Below are 21,691 nucleotides of genomic sequence, written 5' to 3' on the forward strand. Positions count from 1 at the left end.
TTTAATAATCTAATATTTTACTGCATTATTATAACAGCATTAATTTAGATAATTATTATTGAGCATTTAATTTGTTCAAATATTTTTGTATTATGAACAACACTTTGATCATCATCTTTGCACGTATATCTGTGTACCCTTTTCTCATGCTACCTCAAAGGGCTTATGTGTTTATAAGGCTTCTGCTATATTTGCCAAATACCTGTCTAAAACTGTTGTACTGATTATATTCTCACTGGCAGTAAATGAGAGTCCAACATCCAATGTTATTTTTTATTTTAATGTGACATTTTATGGACACTTGTTATTGATTAATCTAGGCTCTAAACATTGATTAAAATGTTACCTTTATCAAGTATCAAATTCTCTTATGTAGTTGTATTTCTTTTGGTGTTTTTGTTCAATTCCATAGTTTTTTTCCTATTCTGGTACCAGTACCAATTATTATAATTATTATAGAAATTTTTTTATAATAATTATTATTTTTATTTTTAAGCAATTTTCTAACCATTCATTATTATTATTTTTCAGCAATTTTCTAACCATATCATGATGGTTAGGAACCATCATGTTTAGCTGATGTTATATATTACTCATGCTGAGAGAGGTGATGGGAAAAGAGCATGGTGGAGATAGATAAAGCAAGATGGAAAAAACGCTGATATTGTTCAGCTGTATGCTGAGTTCATGGAGTCAATGATCCTATTTTCTCTGCCTTTGTGTATGTGCGAAAGTGTCTATAAGAAATATTTAAATACAAATAAATAGATAAATAATTCAGATTGGACTGTACATGACTGACACCACACATGCTTTCCTCTTCAGAAATTTGTTATTTATTTTTATGTCTCCTTTTATGACTTTCAATAAAGTTTTATAGCTTATTTTTTTCATATATCCCCTTATACCTTTCTGCACAAACAAAACCCCCCAAGAGCATCTTTATGCTTAGTTGTTGTTTTCTGTTTTTTGTTTTGGTAGCTGTTATATTTCCAATTGTTATTATATAAGACAACATTGATTTATAATCAACCACCTTACTAAACATTTCTTTTTGATTTCTATTTTATTTACTTTATTCTTTGGAGTCTTTCAAGTAAGAAGTTCTATGATTTTTATATAATTATAGATTTGCCTCCTCTTTTCCAATACTTATGAATCTTTTTTATTAGATTTATTAGCTAATACTTTAAACACATTGTTAACTAGGGTGGTGATAAGGGGTGTCCTTCTCCTACTCCTGACACTTTAATCGTAATGTCTCCAATCTTTGATCACTGAGCAAAACATTGACTATTTGAGGAAGGTGTGTCTTATATTTCTGTTTTAACAAACTTAAAAAGTAGGTCTCAATGTTGAGTTCTTGTTCACATGCTTTTTAGATACTTTTAAAGAGTATATTTGTCTCTCTTCTTTCTTGATCTCTTGATATGATAAAATTTTATCAATAGATTTATTGCTGTTAAACTCTTCTTATATTCTACAGTTTGTGGACCCCTGAACAGTCTGGATCTTGTGAACTATTTTACAGAAATTTCCTAAATTGATGGTAATGCTGTCCTAATTTTTCTATTGCTATATTTCTTTGGTTGCTTCAAAATGATTTTGGGAGCAAGGAGAATAAAATAAATGAACTAAAATTTCTATCTTATAAGTTTGGTATACTTATACTGACTAACATTTATAATAGGGTTAAGCCCTGGCTAGGTAGCTCAGTTGGTCAGAGCATCGTCCTGAAATGCCAAGGCTGAGAGTTCAATTCCCGGTCAAGGCACATACAAGAATCAACCAATGAATATATAAATAAGTAGAACAACAAATCAGTATTTCTCTTTCTCTCTCTCCCTTCCACCTTCTCTAAAAGCTAATAAATAAAATAAAAAATATTTTTAAATACCCAACTATAATAGGTTCAAAATTTACTCACCAAAATTCAAATATAGAAACTATTGGGTTTTCTTATCTCATATAACCAATCTCCTAGCCCTAGGACTACTATTCCCACTGATAAGGGATTAAAAAATACCCCCAAATTTAGTTATATTAGAGATTACCATGGCTTCCTTTGGGCACGAGAAAACTTACATATTCTTGGTTCAAAGCTCACTGGCCATGTAATCATGGGCTGGTTGTAGAACCTGTCTCTGGCTCCATTTCTCCGTCTACAGATCGGACATAAAAATGGTGATTATTTTACAGAATTTTGTGGGAATGGAATGAGTTAATACACTTTAATTGAGAACGTTGCCTGCCACACAGTAAATGCCTGATAGATATTTGTGATTGCACTGACAAAATTATTACTGTTCTCACAGCATTGGAGGAAAGGCCGCTTTGGTTCGCATGTCATTTTTTAATGATGTGTTTTTACATCATCCATCTCTGAGATGGTTTGGTCCCTGCTACCTCCTGCCTCCACTTTCAAAGAACCACAGTTGATTTAATTCTCTTTTGTTCTGTTCCCTTGGCATAAACAAGGAACAGAAATTGCTTTTAGGAAATTCTGCTATCTTTTCCAACTAGGACAGCTCTCGGCTTTTGCTGGGCTATTGTTCCCTTCAGGTCTGGCTGTGCTTCTCATTTGAGCTCAGGTTTGGGAAGGCTACTCCTCTTCAGCTCTCAACTTTATTGTCACTTTATTTCTTTCCACACCATCACTTTCAAGTTCTCCAGCCAGTACTGTCTGCAGTCTCTTTTTTTCACCCTAGGGGCACAGATGAGCTTTGAGATACCTTTAGTGTCACTGATCCCAGGAGAGAACCTTCTGGGTGCTATCCTCTGTTGGTATGAGGAAATCTGGTTTGGGAGCGCTCCCTTCTGGAGTGTAAAATAGATTTGTTTTATCCCTCAAAATACCTGATGCTTTATTCATCTCTCTTCTTCCTCATTAATGGTCAGGGTAAAATAGTTGATACATGCAAAGCAACATGATTTAGAGTGAATAAATAGGTTATTATTTTCAAAACAATGGTCGTGATTACACACTGTGCATTCACTGTAAACAAATTACAGTTTCTTAAGCATAAGAAAGAAATACAAGGATGATGCTATCTCACATTTAATGATTGCTTACTGTAAGGTATTTTTCCCCGCCGAGAAGGAAGGAAGGGGCCAGAGCCACCAAGTGTGGAATAGTAAAAGGCTTTATTGAGTAGAGAGCACGCATCCCGCCTAGTAAGGTTCCCTGGCCCTGAGGAAAGATGGAGGCCAGGGAAGTCGCAAGGATTAAACAGCGTGGGACATATTTAAAGGGGTCCTCTAGGGAAGTCGAGCTGATATGACGTGGTGAAATCTCACTGGCTGGCAGACAGTCGCTTTTTCCCAAAGGGTTCCTGCGAAGCTTCTTTTGGCGTGCTTGGTTGTGGGCGGTCCTAGCCAAAGTTTGCCAGTCTGAGTTCCCCACGTGACCATCCCCCATTATTCACCGACCTTACACTTACTATGTGTTGTCACTGTTTCTAGCACTCTACCTCTAAGAACTTGTATCTCTTTCAACAATGGTATGAAGCAGGATATCATACTTATAGTTTATAAACTAAAAAAATAAGGTACAGAGAGCTTAGGTAGCTTGCCCAAAAGTACTCAATAAGTAACAGAGCAGAAATGGTCTTGGTCTTTAAAAGCAGAATAGCCATGAATAAATAATAATAGTTATTATTATACTTAATAATAATTACATTTTTAAGAATTTAAAATATTGTAACTGATTTTTGCTAAATGAGATAAACTGGTACCCCCTCCACCAAAGATTATTAAGAATTTGAGCTATTATAGTGGGCTAAGGGGTTTTTCCCCTAGTAATATTTAAGAATAGGATGTCCAATAACAATATCTTTGGTCTAGTGTGGTATGGTGTGGAGTTGTATGGTATGACATTATCTTCATGAAAGGTTTCAGATGAGCCTGAAATTTAAAGATCCTTTTAATCCTAAATTTCTTTCTCTTGGCTACTTAGATTTCATACATTAAAAATGTGTTTTATTTTGCCACTGTTACGCTTTAGCTTATATTACTTCCTCAGTGAATTAAAAAGATTTTTAAGGATAAAACTCCATCTTCCCAAATGTCATCATCTTTTTGAAAAATTGAGCTAATAAACCATTGGGTGATAAAAGAGAGCTAGATCCTTAGTGAAGAATCCATTTTCACTAAAAAATTCATCTATCAGAAAAATAATCTTTAAGGGGCTTTACTATTATTGATATATACCTCTGTCCCTCATCACCATTATGAATAAAGAAGAAAGAAAATCTAATTTCAGATGCCAGAATGTGATGTTCATGAATGGTGATGATTCAGCACAGGCTACTAAAGCAACCAAGCTCTGAGCAGCACCTGGGTAATCATGTGAACTGTGGTGAATTTCCTTCTCTGTGTTAGGATTCCTTGCTGGTCCTTTACACTTAGAGCCTTTGAAATTTGCAGAGAAATTTGGCAGTTCCTTAGTGCTAGCAGCTGAAGGTGAGTGTTACAATTAACTTCTCTCTGGAATAGTGATAAGGTTCATTTTGAAGCTTATTCAATGTGCAGTTGAAGAAGGACATGTCAGAGGGGAAAGAATTTCGAACGTCTGGATATAAGGTTGAAGTGATCATTTGACTGTACAGAAGCTTAGGTTTGGACACAGAACTAAAGATTCAATCTTGTACAGCACTTGAGTGTCCTGAGAATTAGGACAGACTCCTCTCATTCTGTGCCAGTGCAAATGAAGAATAATAATCCTGGGAAGAATCCATTTTTTTAAATGTTTTATTTTTTTAATTATAGTTTATATTCAATATTATTTTACATTAGTTTCAGGTATACAGCATAGTAATCAGACAATTCTATACAAAATGTCCCCCCCCCAACCCCATACTTCCAGTACCCACCTGGCAACATACATAGTTATTACAATATTATTGACTGTATTTCCTATGCTGTACTTTACATTCCTGTGACTATTTTGTAATTACCAATTTGTTCTTCTTAATCCCTTTACCTTTTTCACGCAGTCCCCTTAATGCCCTCCCCTCTGGCAACCATTAGTTTCTCTTTTCCATTTTTGAGTCTGTTTTTATTTTGTTAATTCATGGTGTTCTTTAGATTCCACGTACAAGTGAAATCATATGGTACTGTATTTGTCTTTCTCTAACGTATTTCACTTAGCGTAATACCCTCTAGGTTCATCCATACGTCACAAATGTTCAGATTTCATTTTTTAATGGCTGAGTAATATTCTATTGTATATATGTACCACAGCTTTTTTACCTATTCATTTATTGATGGGCACTTAGGTTACTTCTATGTCTTGTCTAATATAATGCTGCAATGAACTTAGAGATGCATATAACCTTTTGAATTAGTGTTTTGGGATTCTTCTGATATATATACACTCAGAAACAGAATTACTTAGTCATAAGGCAGTTCTACTTTTAATTTTTTGAGGAAACTCCATACTGTTTTCCATAGTGGCTGCATCAATCTGCATTTGCACCAACCATGTACAAAGGGGAAGAGTCCATTTTTAATTAAACGGCTTTTGTAGCATTAGTAAAATTTGAGCCTCCTAAAAAACCCAGTACTTACTTACTCAAATACAGGGTAAACAAAGTAAAAATATACTCTAGCATTAAAGAAACACTTTCTTTGATACAGGTATGGTACATAGTATATGTTGAACATCAGTACATTCTTTAGTCTGCATTGTAGTCCTACAGTGTGGGTTTCAATTGCTACATTTATATTGACCATGAACTTGACATTCAAAAGGGTTAAATAACTTCTCAAGGACACAAAATCAGAAAGTGGCCATAGCAGAATTTGATTCCAGCTATGATAAATTCAAAAACTCTAATATTCTATTAATTCATTTTGCTCTTTTTCTTTCTTCTCCAAACATTTGTAATGTAAATTATTCTTCAGGTAATATATTAAATTTTCCTCTTTTAGAATGAAATGAGCTGCATAAGAGTGAAAATATTTTGAATAAAAAGGCACTTAGCTGAAGGGCTTGATTCTATTTCATCTTCCTCATATACTTTGAATATGAAAGAGAAAGATACTTGAAAATGACTCTCTCATGGCAGAAGAGTATCATAATTACTTCCTTAACAGATCTTGACTTTATTTTGTGTTACCTTTAATGCCCATAATAAAATTGTAAATACCAAAACTATTGAATATGAAAAAAAAATCTAAATTTGTTGTCCAGTTTTCTTTTTGCTATTTAAAAAAATTAACATAAAATACTTTTTTTCCTGCTCATCAATCATTTATTTTTTGGCTCCAATTAAAGCTAAGGGGCCTATATAGTTTCACTGCATGTGTCTTAATAACTTCACCACAATGGGCTCATTACCTTGAAGGATTCTAATAGGTTGTCACTTCCTAAGAAGCAGAATACTTATAGGTTTAGGTTTTTACTCCTAGTCTTTTGTTTCTTGGGTGTGTTAACTTCCTTGTTTATGTTTCTTTTAATTAACATTGAACTCTTTAATTTTATGCCTTGCTTTTCTTCTGTTTGTATAGTCAGCAGGCAGTGACTCCTTGGGTAGCAATTGTTAATCAGAGAGAAATGATAGCTTGAGGGTACTGAGTTACTTGATGCTAGGATAAAAAGTTGTTCTATTGAAGTGCCATTAGAAAAACTTTCATACACGCACCTAAGTAAGATCTGCATGAGGCACTGCCAACTGCGCTAGTCTCTTTTACTCATGAACTGGGTTATTTTTTTCAGCTTCTCCTTATATGCTGTATAATAAAGACAATAGAATTACTAGATCTTAAAGCTATTCAGTTATATTTTATTTTAATAGGGCTATTCGCAATGTAAATTTTACAAGACCATTAAAAGCAGAATGCATTACTAACTGATGAATGGAAGCAACTAAAGAACAAGGGGGTGTATTGTTTTATTTATTTTTATTCATTTTAGAGAGGAGAGAGAGAGAAAGAGAGAGAGAGAGAGAGAGAGAGAGAGAGAGAGAAGGGGGGAGGAACAGGAAGCATTAATTCCCATATGTGTCTTGACCAGGCAAGTTTGGGGTTTTGGAACGGTGACCTCAGTGTTCCAAGTTGATGGTTTACCAACTGCGCCACCACAGGTCAGGCCAGGGACGTTTGTTTTAAAAAGGAATATCTGAAAGGATCTGGGCTCATAATAACTTAGAGATGAGAGTTTTGCTTCTATAGCTCAGATTGAGAAGAGACGCATAATAGAATTCAGAATCTGTGACATGGCTGTACAACATTCCTCTCCTCTCCTATCCCTCTCCCTAGCTCCCTCTATTCTCTGTCTGTATTTCTCTCATCTATCTATTCATCATCTTACTATCTAACTATCATCTACAGAATGGTATTTTTTATTTGCTTATTTCACTGACGAGGTAGAATGGTTTGGGTTTTAGAACTGAGCCCATCTCCCGATGGAAAGTACTGCTCATGATGTGTAATGCATGATTTGTACACTACAGTCTGTGCCTGGATCCTGCAGCCTTCAGTGATAATGCCATTCAAACACTTCTCAAATTTAAAAGACCTCACATCATACATAGACTTTTATCTGATAATGGAGCAGAAAAGGATTGAAAAATAAAAAAGACACAATGCCTCCATGAACTCCAACTTCCCTCACAGGTAGTGAACTGCTTAAACCAGAGATTCTGTGGATATTATCTCACCAGCATTTTGTTTTCCCTCATGATGACTCAGGGTTTTTATCCTGAGGCTCTCAATGGATGTGTTATCACTTAGCTGGCAGTGACACATCCCTGAGGAGGTTCCTTCCATCTTAGGCCTCAGGCCAGCAGACTGTGCACCATACTGTCCTATGATTCACAGGACAAAACTGCTCTAGTCACCTCCCACTGCCCAGGCCTGGAAGGGCACCATAATGCGTCAGTGGGTGGATATGGTTAGGAAAGTTGTTGAAAGAAGCTTCTGTTGTAATTTACCCTGCTGCAGCAGGCAGCTCAGACCAGAGCAGGGTGTTCTAAAGTAGCAGACGTGCATTTGTGAGAGAAGAAATAGAAAGTCCCTGACCTTTCATTTAGGTGAGAGTTTTGTTTTAAAGAGCTGCAGTTATTTTAGATTGGGGGAAAAGCTACAGAGCATGGAATCCTAGAAAGAAATGTAATTTATTTGCTGCTAAATGACTCAACTCAACTATTTTGAAATACTGGTCAAGGAGAGTGTTGAAAGAGAGGCTATTTTGGCATTTCCATACCTTGGAAAGTGAAGGATTGGGGTACTTTGGGAGCCAAATGATATATGCTTATTTTACAATATGTCAATTATTTTATAATAAATTTATCTGACATCAAAAGCGGCTTGTGTTCTCTTACACAAGTGTAATCACTTGCACATTATTCACTTAATGGGCATTTCCAGAATGCTTTTTGGGTGTAGAATTCTATGGCCACCTCTTCTGCAGAGACAGAGGTCTGACAGATGTGCAAACAAGATGAAGGGAACTGCTAGTTCCTACTTTCATGTTCTTTTCCTTCTGCTGGGGAAAACATCAATATATGAAATGGCATTTGAACAACTTAAAGCAAAGTGTTCGCAAGAGCAGAATAACTCAGAATAGGCTTTGAAGCCATTAGGTATATGAATCACTTTCTGCCTCCCCTGGGTCCCACACCAGCTATTCTGAGCCTCTGTCAGAGCACTTAGTGCATTGTACTACTTGTCTTTCTCCCCCTCTAGCCTATGAGCTCCTTGTAGAGGGAAATTTTATCATATTTATCTTTATATCCCTGGACCCTACCATAGTTCATCGCTTACCACAAGTGCCTTGTAAATGTCTGGTGAATGAATGAGAGGGACTGCTGTTATCATTTTGCGGAGGAGAAGGGAATAGAATGATGGTTTGTATGAGTATAAGCTACAAGGAAAGATATTTGTTTCTTTTTAGTCTAGAGACAAAATGTGCTTTCCTTCTTGTAATTCTAGTCAAGGGAAGAAACTCAATTTGGCAAAATTTAGAAAAAAATTTATTGAACATATCTTTTGTTGTGATTGTATATAAAAACATGAAATGTTTTCTACCCTCAAGGGTCTTAGAGTCCAGGGTGGCAGTGGCAGTGAGACACAGAACATTTTAGTATATTTGAAAAATATGTTGTTGGGCATCATAGAAGGACTTTGGTTCAGGCTGGCAGTGGGGGTGGGGTAGGGGATATCAGGAGAATCAGGAGCTTAGGAGGAGATGATCTCTCTGCTGAGTCTTAAAGTAGCAATACATAAGTGAAGAAGGCAGGAAGTGGATTTGGGGAAGAACAAGAGGAGAAAAACAATTAAGAACAGGGACATGGATGTGAGAAGCAGCCTGAAGAATGTGGGGTTCACTATAGCAAATGAGGGAAATGTGAAACATGGATGGTTAAGTAGGCAGCGTTGATGACAAAGAGGTACCTATTAGAAGGTACCTGAAATGGTGTGGAAAAAAGTCTGAAAGAGTATTGGCAATAGACCTACAAAGAGAAGATAGAACTGAGAAATATTTACTAGGTACTCCAGCAGCAGGACGTGATCACTGATGACTGATTTAATGGAAGGGACTCAGGATCTTGGCTTGAATGGATGGTGATACCATTAACTGAGAAAAAGAGAACAGGAAAAGGAATATATTTGGGAGTAAAGAGAGAAAACATGTTGAGTATGTGACATGTATGTGAGATACTTGGGGATCTTTTAAGTAGAAATGTCTGGCAAGCTTAATGTAAAAATTTGAAGCTCAAAAGAGGTCAAGGTATGATATATACATATACATTATTAACATATCTATTATGTTATTAGAATATATATAGCACATTAAACAATGAAAATGAATGGATTGTCCAGAAATATAAAGTAGAGCAGAGATTTTTAGGTGCCAGTCAATAGTATAGTACTCTGTAAGCTTCATGAGTATTATCTCAAGAATTGGTCAAAAGTAGATTCCTCTCTATCTCTCCTGGAGATTCTGACTCATTAGTGAAGAGTGAGCAATGTGCCTTTTATAGAATTCCCTGGATAATTTTGGTATGTAGTCATGTTTGGGAATTACCGAAGAAGAGTAAGAGCAGTGGCTTTATTTACATTTAAGGAGTGAACAAAAGAAGACCTCCATCAAGTGGAGTGAAGTCAAGCAATTAGAGCCAGTGAGAATTCTATCACAGAAGATAAGGGAGGGCAGAATTTCCAGAAGAAATACTTCCAATGTTATAGTAGGAAGGTCCAGTAAGAGAATTTAACAGTTTGTTATATTTGTCAATATGGAGGTCAAGAATCTTTAGAAAGAAGTTGAAGTGCAGAAAGAGAACAACTAGGTTGCTGTGGATTGAGAGGTAGAAGGTAGAAGTAAGGAGATGAAGAAAGCATGTCCATGTCCAGTAGACAGTTATTTCAAATAACTTGAATGTGGAGAGAAAGAGTGATGTTTAGAGGGGAGAAAATATAGGGCTAAGGAAGATTTTTCTTTTTTAATGAGAAGAGAGACTCTGGAGAGAATAGTGTATGAGAAGAGACAGCCAGATAGGGTTAGAGCAGATGAGCGAGGGAAGATGGAGAGTAAGTAGAAGGCACAACTGTGCATGGAAAGAAAAACGAACACTTTATTCTCTCAGACAGAAGAAACTCCTTCCTTCTCTCAGGAGGTAAGAAAAAGTGAGATGGGGTGAGATAGGAAGCTAAACAGCAATTAAAAAAAAATTTCCCCATTGATTTGAGAGGGGGGTGAGCATCAATTTGTTGTTTCACATTGGTTACCTCTCATATGTGCCCTGACTGGGGATTGAACCCACTACCTCAGTGTGCTGGGATGACACTCTATTCACTGAACCACTCAGCTAGGGCTGACAAAGACATTAAGAAGAGGCTCTGAATGGTTCAAAGGGTACAAAGCCTTTTGAAGCTAAACTTAGATAAAGAGGTCCATCATTAATTTATTTTATGGATATTTCTGTTGCAAATTGTGATGGACATTTCCTTTCCATTCCATTACATTATTTTCCAATTTATAATACATTTGGGAATATTTTGTAGATTGAGCTCCTGTGAACCTGACACAACCCAAATCTCTTGTTTGCTGATTCACTTCATTATTTGTATATGTCTGAGTTGCACGTGTTTAGCATTTTCAGAAACAAGCATAGAGTGACCTCAATAACTGTTTGTTCTAGATGAAGTAGAGCCTGAAGATTTTCTTTGGCTACTCACCTTTCCTTCGGGTGAGGGCAGGGTCAGTGAGATAGAACTTAATTTTTGGTCATCCTTTTCCAGTGAAGCCTTTCCCAGTCAATAGAGGCCCAAAAGCAAAGCCAAACCCTATGAATAAAGTAGCAAAGTGGCCCTCAAAAACAAATTATTGAAGGGACAATGCAACAACCTTCTGGAAAAATTATACCAACAAAAGCTTATCACTTACAAGGCACTGTGAAGTAGAAAAAGATGTTTAATGACATGTTTTATATTCACTCAAATACTTTCTTTTACTGATTTTTAAGTATTTTATTTTCCCAAATGTTGAGAATTTAAGAACCCAAAGACTACAGAAGGAAGAACAGAACCATTCGTAATACTTGTACCTAAATACAACTTCAACTGTTTTACTATATTTCTTTCTTTTCTTTCCCTTTTTTCTTTTCTTATCTTTTTTTTTTTTTTTTGACAGAGAGAGAGTCAGAGGGAGGGACAGATAGGGACAGAAAGACAGGAAGGGAGAGAGATGAGAAGCATCAATTCTTCCTTGTGGCACCTTAGTTGTTCAATGGTTGCTTTCTCATATGTGCCTTGACTGGGAGGGAGGGGGGTATGGTGGCTACAGCAGAGAGAGTGATCCCTTGCTCAAGCCAGTGACATTGGCCTCAAACCAGAGTCCTTGGGCTTCAAGCCAGCAACCTTTGGGCTCAAGCCAGTAACCATTGGTCATGTCTATGATCCCATGCTCAAGCCAGTGACCCCGTGCTCAAGCTGGTGAGCCCCTGCCCAAGTCGGATGAGCCTGCGCTCAAGCTGTCGACCTTGGGGTCTTGAACCTGGATCCTCTGCATCCCAGTCCTACATTCTATCTACTGCACCACTGCCTAGTCAGGCCTTCTATATTTTTTTCTAGTCTTTTTTTTTGTGCATAAGTTTTTCTAAGGCCATACTATTTATATAACTCTAATTCTGTTTTATATTTAACATTATAGCAGAAGCATTTTCTCATGTAATGAAAATATCTTATACTATATATATTAAAATGTATAGTATATCATGAGGTTTCTCATATTTCATTTAGCTATTTTCTTACTATTGGATATCTAATTGTTTCCAAATTTTTATTATTTTAAGTAGCATTACTAAGAACACCTTTATATCTAAAGCATTTTCTGCATTTCAAGTTGCTTTCTGAATTACTGTATAAAAATATATAATACCATAGGCAGTGAAACAGTGGATAGAGCATCTGACTGGGACACGAAGGACCCGGGTTTGAGACCCCGAGGTCACTGGCTTGAGTGCAGGCTCATCTGGTTTGAGCAAGGTTCACCAGCTTGAGCCCAAGGTCACTGACTCGAGAAAGGGGTCATTCAGTCTGCAGTAGCCCCCTGGTCAAGGCACATATGAGAAAGCAATCAATGAACAACTAAGATGCCACAACAAAGAATTGATGCTTCTCATCTCTCTCCCTTCCTGTCTGTCCTTATCTCTCCCTCTCTCTCTATCTCTGTCACTATATTATATATATATATATATATATATATATATATATATATATATATATAATGCCATTATTGTTTCGGTACTTATCAAATTCCTTTCCAAAGATCTATATGTCATTATGAAGCTGAGAAGCAATACATAAAATGGAAATATAGTTGATCATATACTATTTATTGTGCCAGGTGGGTAATAGAATTATTAGGAGAATTTTTCCATAAATTATATGTGTCTAACCACTATGCAGGACACCTGAAACTAATGTAAAATAACAGCAAATATCAGCTGTTATTTAAAAAATTAAAAACATTAAAAATAAAACAGACTTCTCATGGGAAAGTTTGAATTATTGCCATGGGCTCTGAAGTGCCCGCTAATTTGCCCTCCCTACACTTACGACAAGTAACTTAGATATTTGCCTCAGTGTCTAAGTCCCTGATATTTCCTTATTCCTTCTAAAGTTGTTAATTAAGAGAAAAGACTCTTTCTTGATCCAGCTCTTAAGATGACCACAGAGGTTTCCTACTATGTACATCTTCCCGCATTCTGCCTTGTGAATGCTGTCCCTTCTCTTCCTAAGACATTATCTAATTAACTCCCATAACAACCCTGTGAGAGAAGCAAACAAATGCTAGAGAAAGAAAGAGTGTTTGCTAATACCATACGACTTGTGTATATGACACAGGGATGAAAGTAAAACTTATTTCTTCTAATGCCCAGTTCAGGGCTTTGTCTACTATGAACATCCTTAATCTCTAGGAAACCACCTGTCTTAACTCCCTTATCCTTTCCTCAAAGCAGCACAATTTACTCAGGTGCTCCTGCTCAAATTCCATCTCTGAATGTTCCAGCACCATCTATCTGTCTTACCCACCTTCTCTGTTCATTTTTATTTCTAAAGTGTTCTCCCTGCAGGAGCTGACTCTTCCTTCTCCCCAATTAACTTTTATGTGGAAATTCCTATAGTAATGACACTGCTCGTGAGCGCTCTGTCATCTGGTTTCAAAAGTGCACTTGGAGGGAGAATGCGCTTCTTTGGGCTCAGAGGATTGTCTTTGTTTAGGGAGGAACTCGTAGGAACTAAGATAACTGCTTTCTTGAGAAGAAATCTTTTAAATCAAGCATTCTTGTATTTAGGCACAGCTTTGATATTTGCATAAGCTACCACTTATTGATAATTAAAATGCACTGGTTCGTGATATTGGCAGCAAAGCAAGGTAACAGGTTTGACAAAAGCATGGACTATGGAGTTAGACAAATCAGGCTTGAATCCTGGCTCTGCTAATTACTGAGCAATTCACTTCTTGGAGCTGTTTTCCTTTTTTGTACAGTGGGGATAATATAGTAACGGAATCTACCTCACTGGGTTATTGTGAGGATTAAGGATGAAATGAGGTAGTAGAAAAAGTACAATCCTCTCTGGAGACTTCAGATCAGATTTGTGTGGCGCATCTTCCATGTCCTTTCCAGCTCCAGTCACCTCCTGCCCCACCTGCCCTACCTGACCCGCCGGCCCCAACCTAGGAGGCTTTCTGTCCTGGGAGGTTGACCAGTAAGCTGTACAGCAGCAGCTTTCTTTGCCCTAATCCTGTTGCATTTAGCAGTGGTGAGTCCCATCAAGATATTAAAAAGAGGCAGGAAAATAAGATTGTGTTCACCTCCTCAACTCCTTCCTTTCTAGGTCACCTGAGGCTAACTATGTCCCAGAGAATAACCTTGTTTTTCAAGGCAGTGCGCTCTGACTCTATGACTCTAGTAGTTGGTGACCCATACCTCTTCTTGTTTCTTTAGCTTGGAGGTTGTAAGAACTGAATATTGCTAGTCCAATAACTCCACCATTCTTTGTGGATTCCTTGACTTGACTCATGTATTCTTGAATAGTCTCTTTACTAACCCCTCCTTTAATGATCCTAATGTGAGTGTACTGTCTGTTTGTTCCTGGGACCCTAACTGATAAGTTATTCATTATTGTGTAGTTGAAAGTACTTTTGTTTACATTTGTTTTATTTAAGGGAGATTGGCAGTTTTAGAGGAAAAAGTAAGAATGAGTGGTTGTTGTCGTTTGTCATTTGATATAAGAGAAGAAAAAGATAGTAATAAAGGATGATAATGATGACAGCCAAGCATTCTCTAGACACAACTTTATACACATTAAAGTCAGTTAAACTCAAAACACATGAGTACTGTTTTCTCCCTTTTGCAGATCTGGAAAAAGTTCAAGAGACTAAGTAATTTACCTAAAGCTACAAAGAATGCAATAAAAGAGCTGAAATTCTAACCCATGCCGATTTGATTCCGAGGTCTATACTGTTTTAGTAAGGCCATGCTGCATCTAGGCAGGTGTACAGGTTGAGTAGGGCCTCCCATTATCACTCAGTTTTCAATTTAATCATTTGCCTTTTTAAATTTCTACTGGTTACAAATCTCTGTGGGAAAGTATCTCTTAATGATGGTTTTTAATGATGTCAAGATAAATTTGTTAAAAATCTGACTGATTCAGCAAACCCTCAGGTCAAATCCATCATTTGTTTGATTTCTCTTATTTGTTAATTTAAAATATTGGATCACTAGCCCACTAGAGGCAACTATTCCATGGTTTCTCCTAAGGGTACTCATTAAATACTAAATGGATAATGAAATATTTTGAATGAGTCTTTCTTTGATAGTGTATAAGCTTTCTTCAGCAATTAGGGGGTTTTATTTTTTCCCCCCTAGGTATGGGATATTTTAGTTCAGTTTGTATTATTCCTGTGAACTTCTGAAATTTATCTAGGTGAATAACTTAATTCCACATTTTCTGAGAACTAGTAAAATACTTTGCTTTGTAACTAATCAGTGAAGGTGACTACAATCCTGAGTATGACTCTTTCCTCCAACCCCCACTCCCTTAAAAAATTCATACACACTCAAATAACCATATTTATTCTAGCAACTCATATTTGACTATACACTCTTCTCTAACTTTCAGTGAGCACTTTCATCAACCTCAGAAGAAAGCTTTATCCCGCAACACCCTGTAGGTCCCCAAGTTGCTTGTAACCATATTCTTAGCAGTACTAAACTCGCTCTCATTATAGCTCTACCTTGCTGTTGTGGGCTCTCTGGCCTCTCTAAAAATATCTCCCTTTTATTTTAATAAGTTTTGAGGGGTGACTCTCATGTTCACAGTCTTTGATCCTTAAGAATGTGCCATTTCTGGTTGCTGGAGAGCTTGGTGAAAGTCCTTTTCCTCTGGTGTTGGGGACCATGGGTCTTCCTGCATTTGAGGGCTGGCCTCTTCCAGCCCATGGAGATGCTGTGTTCCATGGAGTCCTTCTTTTTGTTTTGTATGCTTTTTTAAAAATATGCATAGTCACTTTGTTTTGTTTATTTTTTGAATGTATAATTCACACTACTCTGCACTTTGATATTTTTCAATCATTTTAGCAAAACAAACTCCTTCAGATCTTGCACACTGTTACTCTTTTCCATAAACCTCAGATACAAGTCTTTTGAGAAGCTTAGAACAACAAATCCAAATGCTAGAATACGTGCTGCTGTTAGAGTCAGTCTGTACCTATACTGTCAGCCCACATCTACAATGTGAGTTTTTGTGTTTTGATCAAGCCTGTTTGCCTCATCACTGTTCCCCTTAGAGTGATTTCTTTCCTGAAAGGCACCTAAAGCCCACATACCCTATACATTTTTAAGTAATGTCCAAATATAGCTGAATATCAGAATGAAAACAGCACAATAGTATACTACTTGCTTTTTCTTCAAAACACAAAATAGCGAATCTCTCTCTTAGTTTGTAGAGAAAAGTGTAGGTTAGGTAATGAGGCTATCGTGTCATTCAAGTGACAACTACTCTGGAATATCCTTTGACAAAATAGTTACTGCTTAACTATTCATAGTTATTAGGTAAAATGTTCCTCCCTTATAAACCAATCCTTATAGTCTCGTTTTACCAGATGATAGAGAACTCACTAAATTTACTGCAGAGCCACTGGGATGGCTCACTGTACTACTGTATGTAGACTATTGCTAGAAGAGGAGGAGGAGGACATGATGCAGGGCTTTCAGATATAGACAAGAATACTCCAGTGGTGGAAAAGACTACCTCCATGATCCTTTGGTGGAAAACTGAGGGTTTCTAACTGTACCAGCAAGAATCATCGAATACATAACACAGGATGCATTTTCATTACGTATGTGTAAGTTTAGGTTGTGGCTGCCATATCTACTTTTTTTCAGCTACTAGAAATGTAGACTTGAATATTTAATAGAAAACAGATGGTGCTTGAAATCTCTAACTTACGTTTAACAAAAGCTGTTTTGGAAATGTTGTTTGTGTGTACTTTTATTACTTTAAACATGGCATCATTTAGCCTGTTCTGATGAATAATGTAAAAATGACTGTCCTACTCTAAGACAGCATTTCAAAGTACACGTGTTAATCATATACTTGATGAAACATTTCCTTGCCTTTCTCTTCAGAATGCCAGTTGGCTTTTGAGTGGATAATTGTTGCAGTGAGAGCAGTGACGTTGGAAGCAACTATTTCCCATTTGGATTACTTAAGACGCCACCATGAAGAGAAATACTTGTGATTCACTTTCTCGGAGCAAAAGTGTAAGTACCCTTTGTGTTCATTTCTTTCCTAAAAATGTGTACATGTAACTTTTTACGTTTGGATTTTAATACTGTGCAATCCTAATCAGGCTTGTGAGAAGTCCTTGGCTAACATTTAGTTCTCTGACTGTATACGGCTTATTAACAAGTAAGGATTTGTTCATCTATGTGGCCTGGTTGACATTTGAAGGGAATTCTCTCTCGGCCAGTTTATATGCCTTAACATTCATTTGTGTAAGCATACTGGCATGATAATTGGTTATCCTGATTTTGGGATGTATCCAGAAATTATATGACTAAGAATTAAAACTGAAGAAGTTTACATTTTATAGATCAAACTTTCTGGGTAAGTCCGAAAACTAAATTAAACTCAACGTCACTAGGCACTTCAATCAATCACATTCTAAAAATTTATGTGTATGGTGAATAACACAAATACTTGATCAGTGGGGCGTAACTTTCATGAGATTTCTACCCTGGCATATGTCTTTAATCTCCCTTCTCCTTTAAAAAGTTTTTCAAGTGAACACCCTCAGGGCACTGACGGAGATTAAGCCTTATTTCCAATTACTGAGTGTGTTTAAGGTAACAAGTTCATGATAATTTTTAGATTTCTATTAACTTATGAAAGAAAGCATAAACAAATAGAGCAATTCAAAGTTACACAAGGCAAGGATAAAAGGAGTCTGTTAATTTCCATCAGACAAGTTCTAAGAACATGAGCCTTTGTTCATTTACCCAAGGGGAAAAACGCCATCCAAACAGATGCAGTTATGACGGAGGAACATTCAGAGAAACCACAAATGCAAACACATTTCTCTAGTATGGAGATGCTTTGTGTTACAACCAGTGAGTCTATTGTGATAGCCCAAGACCATTTTTAATTCTTTCTGTAGTTATCATTCAGTTTTTAAGAGTGAATAATGCAGGAATATGTGGAGAGGAAAGTATAATGTGCCCCATAGGGTATCTTAAAAAATGAGATATACCCAGAGATGTGTCGGTTCTTTGACTGAATACTGTTTAATAACTAACCAAGGAAATTCAACAAACTCTGAGTGAATGTCCAAATTCATATGCTTTATTGGTTAGTGGTTGGTTGTATATATTATTATAGAAAATGAAGAGCCACGGCTTAGAGCCTGGAATTCCTTCTATGATTAGACAGTTGCTCATTGGAAAATGAGGTGACCTGCATACAAATGAACAAACTATAAACACATCTTTCTGTTACTTAGATTTTCTTATTTAAATATGAAAGCAGCTCATTCACTTAATTCTTTCTTCTTCTATTAAATTTCAGAGACATGTAATATGAAAAAATGTGTAAAGGCAAAAGGGAGACTATATTGGATAATTAAAAATATCATTAAGGATTTCCCTGTTCCTGGAGGAAAACATTCTAAAAGCAAGTGATTAACTGTGCCATGACTGTAAGGAACTGCGAATACTTAATGATGCTAGAGATTTCCTATTTAAATTTGCTTAATGCAAAAATTTTCATCTTGATGGAAAGGCTCACATTTCCCAGACTAGGGGAACCTGAGTTGCCTACATTTGTCCAAATATAAACAGTAGAGCTGTAATTTCACTGCTTGTTAGCTTCTTGAAAATCCACTGGCACAAAGAATGTACTTCTGAGCCTGGCAGGGTGTCTCAGTGGATAAAGCATCCACGAGCATGCCAGAGGTCATGGGTTCGACCCCTGGTCATGGCACGTATGAGAAACAATAAATGAGTGCACAACTGAATAGAACAACTAAGCGAAATGAGTTGATGTTTCTCTCTCTCCACCCTTCTCTCAAATTAATGAAAAAATTGCGAATGTACCTCCACTTAATTAAATGACTCTAAGCAGGAGATTACTGTTTGTCAGAGAAAAGAGTGAGACTTCTGCTTCAGTTAGAAGTTGTTACTTTAGAGTTTCAAAAGTTTATTTTGCACTGATCTAAAAATGTCACCCTCCCACCCATTAGATCTTTGCCATAATAAAATACAAAATTGTATGCTTAGAAGTGGATATTTCCTGTTTTTGATGAGGAGAATTTAAAAATTAATTTGATTTAGAATCTGAGAATGTTTTTCTTTGGCATTATGACATTTGGAAATCCACAGAGAATGTTCTAAATGTTAAAATGGTCCCTGCTCCTCCCTGTGTGTCTCTGTATATCTTGTATCTGTCATTATGAAACGGCATTAAAACAAGGAGGAAAAAAAATGATTGTCTTTAGATGATCAGCTTTTTTATTCTTGAATACTTAAATCTGTATTCATATTCTTATACTCACATTCAAGACCTGGTGCAGGGTCCCTTTTAAAATGATTAAATCTCTGAATTCTTCCTTTATTTTGAAGGGATCCATGAAAAATTTTATCTATAAAAATATAAACAAACCATTTTTTACTTAAAATGTCACTTTGCTAGTTTTGGAGGATAATTTGTAGTTGGAGTGGGTAAAAAGGGGAGGAATTGAGCATATAGGCATTACAAAAGTAAGTCATGCTCTTATTGTCTGTTGTGGGAGACAGACATTCATAAAAATTCATACAAATAAGTGTAAAAATAACAATTCTTTACTGTATCTCCTTTCATAGGGAAAGTATCCTTCAACTTGTCCTCATATATAATGACCTCTTTCTCTATCTTAGAGTGTAAACTTCCTAAGGACAGGGCCTTGCTTATTCAGTCCTCACTCTACCCTCAGCGTAGTGCCTTTCACATACAGATTTATGTGTTAACACAATAAACAAATAAAATAAACTGGGATACTTACTGAGAGTAGCTTCATAGCACAATCACAGCATGTAATCAGGGAGGAGTCAGGCAAGGTTTCCCCAAGGAAAGATGATTGAGAACTGTAATCTGAAGGGTAAATTAGCTTAATAAGACAAAGTAGGAGTGGAGGGGCTTCCAGGAAAAGGTAGCATATGTGCAGTGACTCTATAGGGACAGGGAAAGTGGTGGTTTCATTGTCATGAATAAAGACTAGAATAACTAACTCATATTGATGTTAATAGCAGGAAGACAGAGACAACTGAACACATTTTAGATATGTTCTTTAAGAGATGTTTAGAAGAAAAAAATGGTAGGGTTTTCCGTAAGGCATTGCATTTGAGATGTAGGGGAGAGGAAAGTGTGGAAAGGGCTTCTGGTCTACTTAGCAGGATGCATGTGGTCCTTCCACTGAGATGGAGACCCTGACAAAGGAGGAAACGGAGAAAGGGTGAACCTGAGTCTCAGCTATTGAGATGAGGATGTTTTAAGATACAGGAGTCTGGAGAAAAATTTTATTTAATTCACATAATATGTAGATTGAAAATGTACACTTATTATTAAACACTCTTGATTAAATATAGGAAATAGGGTGACACTTTTATTGAATTTTTAAAAATATGCAAATTTGGTCTCAAGCCATCTTTACCAGATCTAAAAGTTGTCATTTACCTAATTTAAATTATTGTATAGAACCCCCAATATATCTCTAGGAACTCAAGATGTTAAAATGGGTGGAAATATACTGATAATTATTTCTGATTTACTTTTTTATTTATTGGAAAGAAAAACTATACATCTTACAGAAAATTATATAGAGGAAGTGCTTAGAAATAGCAGCCTTAAATATATTCTCTTATTTCAGCATGTATAAGCAAAATAAGATCTATACTAGTTGATTTATTAAAAATTTCCAAACATCAGTTTATAAAAGTAGTGTCTTTTTTATTCTATAATGTAGTTAGTTTTGATCTATACTTTAATATATATTGAGTTCTAAGCCAAGTAAAATATATAATTTAAAATTTTATTAATTATTAATTATTTTCTTAAAAAGTAATTCAAAGTAAGTCAAATAGCATAAACTATATTAATTTAAAGTAAATCAAAGTGCTTATAGTTCTTATTAAGTTGAAAATGCATACATGAGTCAAATATCATTAATATTATTATATATTATGTTAAGATGAACTTATAGGCAGACTTTTAAAATAAGTGAACCTAAATTAAAATATTTTAAGACAAATATATGGTTTTACCTATGAAAATAAAAGAAGTTCACAAATTTAAAAAGGAAGCTGCTCTATAATATATTGCACATCAATTGAAAATAACAGAAGGCACATAATATTTTTTTTCTCTGAAGTGGGAAGGGGGGAGGCAGAGAGAGAGACTCCTGCATGCGCCCGACTGGGATCCACCTGGCATGCCCACCAGGGGACGATACTCTGCCCATCTGGAGCATTGCTCTGCTGTAACCGGAGTCATTCTAGTACCTCAGGCAGAGGCCATGGAGCCATCCTCAGTGCCCGGGCCAACCTTGCTCCAATGGAGCCCTGGCTGTGGGAGGGGAAGAAAGACAGAGAGAAAGTAGAGGGTGAAGGGTAGAGAGAAGCAGATGAGCGCTTCTCCTTTGTGCCCT

At 36.3% G+C, this 21,691-nt stretch overlaps 1 protein-coding gene across 7 annotated transcripts in view; it reads left to right on the forward strand.

Annotated features, from left to right (window-relative positions):
• PDE4D (phosphodiesterase 4D) overlaps positions 1–21,691 on the forward strand; it is a 1,576,413-nt gene that overhangs the window by 296,210 nt on the left and 1,258,512 nt on the right. For all 7 annotated transcript variants that reach the window (XM_066242823.1, XM_066242815.1, XM_066242799.1 and 4 more), the window contains one exon: positions 17,142–17,276. In XM_066242823.1, coding sequence (XP_066098920.1) covers positions 17,235–17,276 — 42 coding nt within the window. In that variant the 5' untranslated portion in view covers positions 17,142–17,234. The remainder of the gene's footprint in view (positions 1–17,141; positions 17,277–21,691) is intronic.

This window comes from Saccopteryx bilineata, chromosome 1 (genome assembly GCF_036850765.1).
Source record: "Saccopteryx bilineata isolate mSacBil1 chromosome 1, mSacBil1_pri_phased_curated, whole genome shotgun sequence".
Lineage (NCBI taxonomy): Eukaryota > Metazoa > Chordata > Mammalia > Chiroptera > Emballonuridae > Saccopteryx > Saccopteryx bilineata.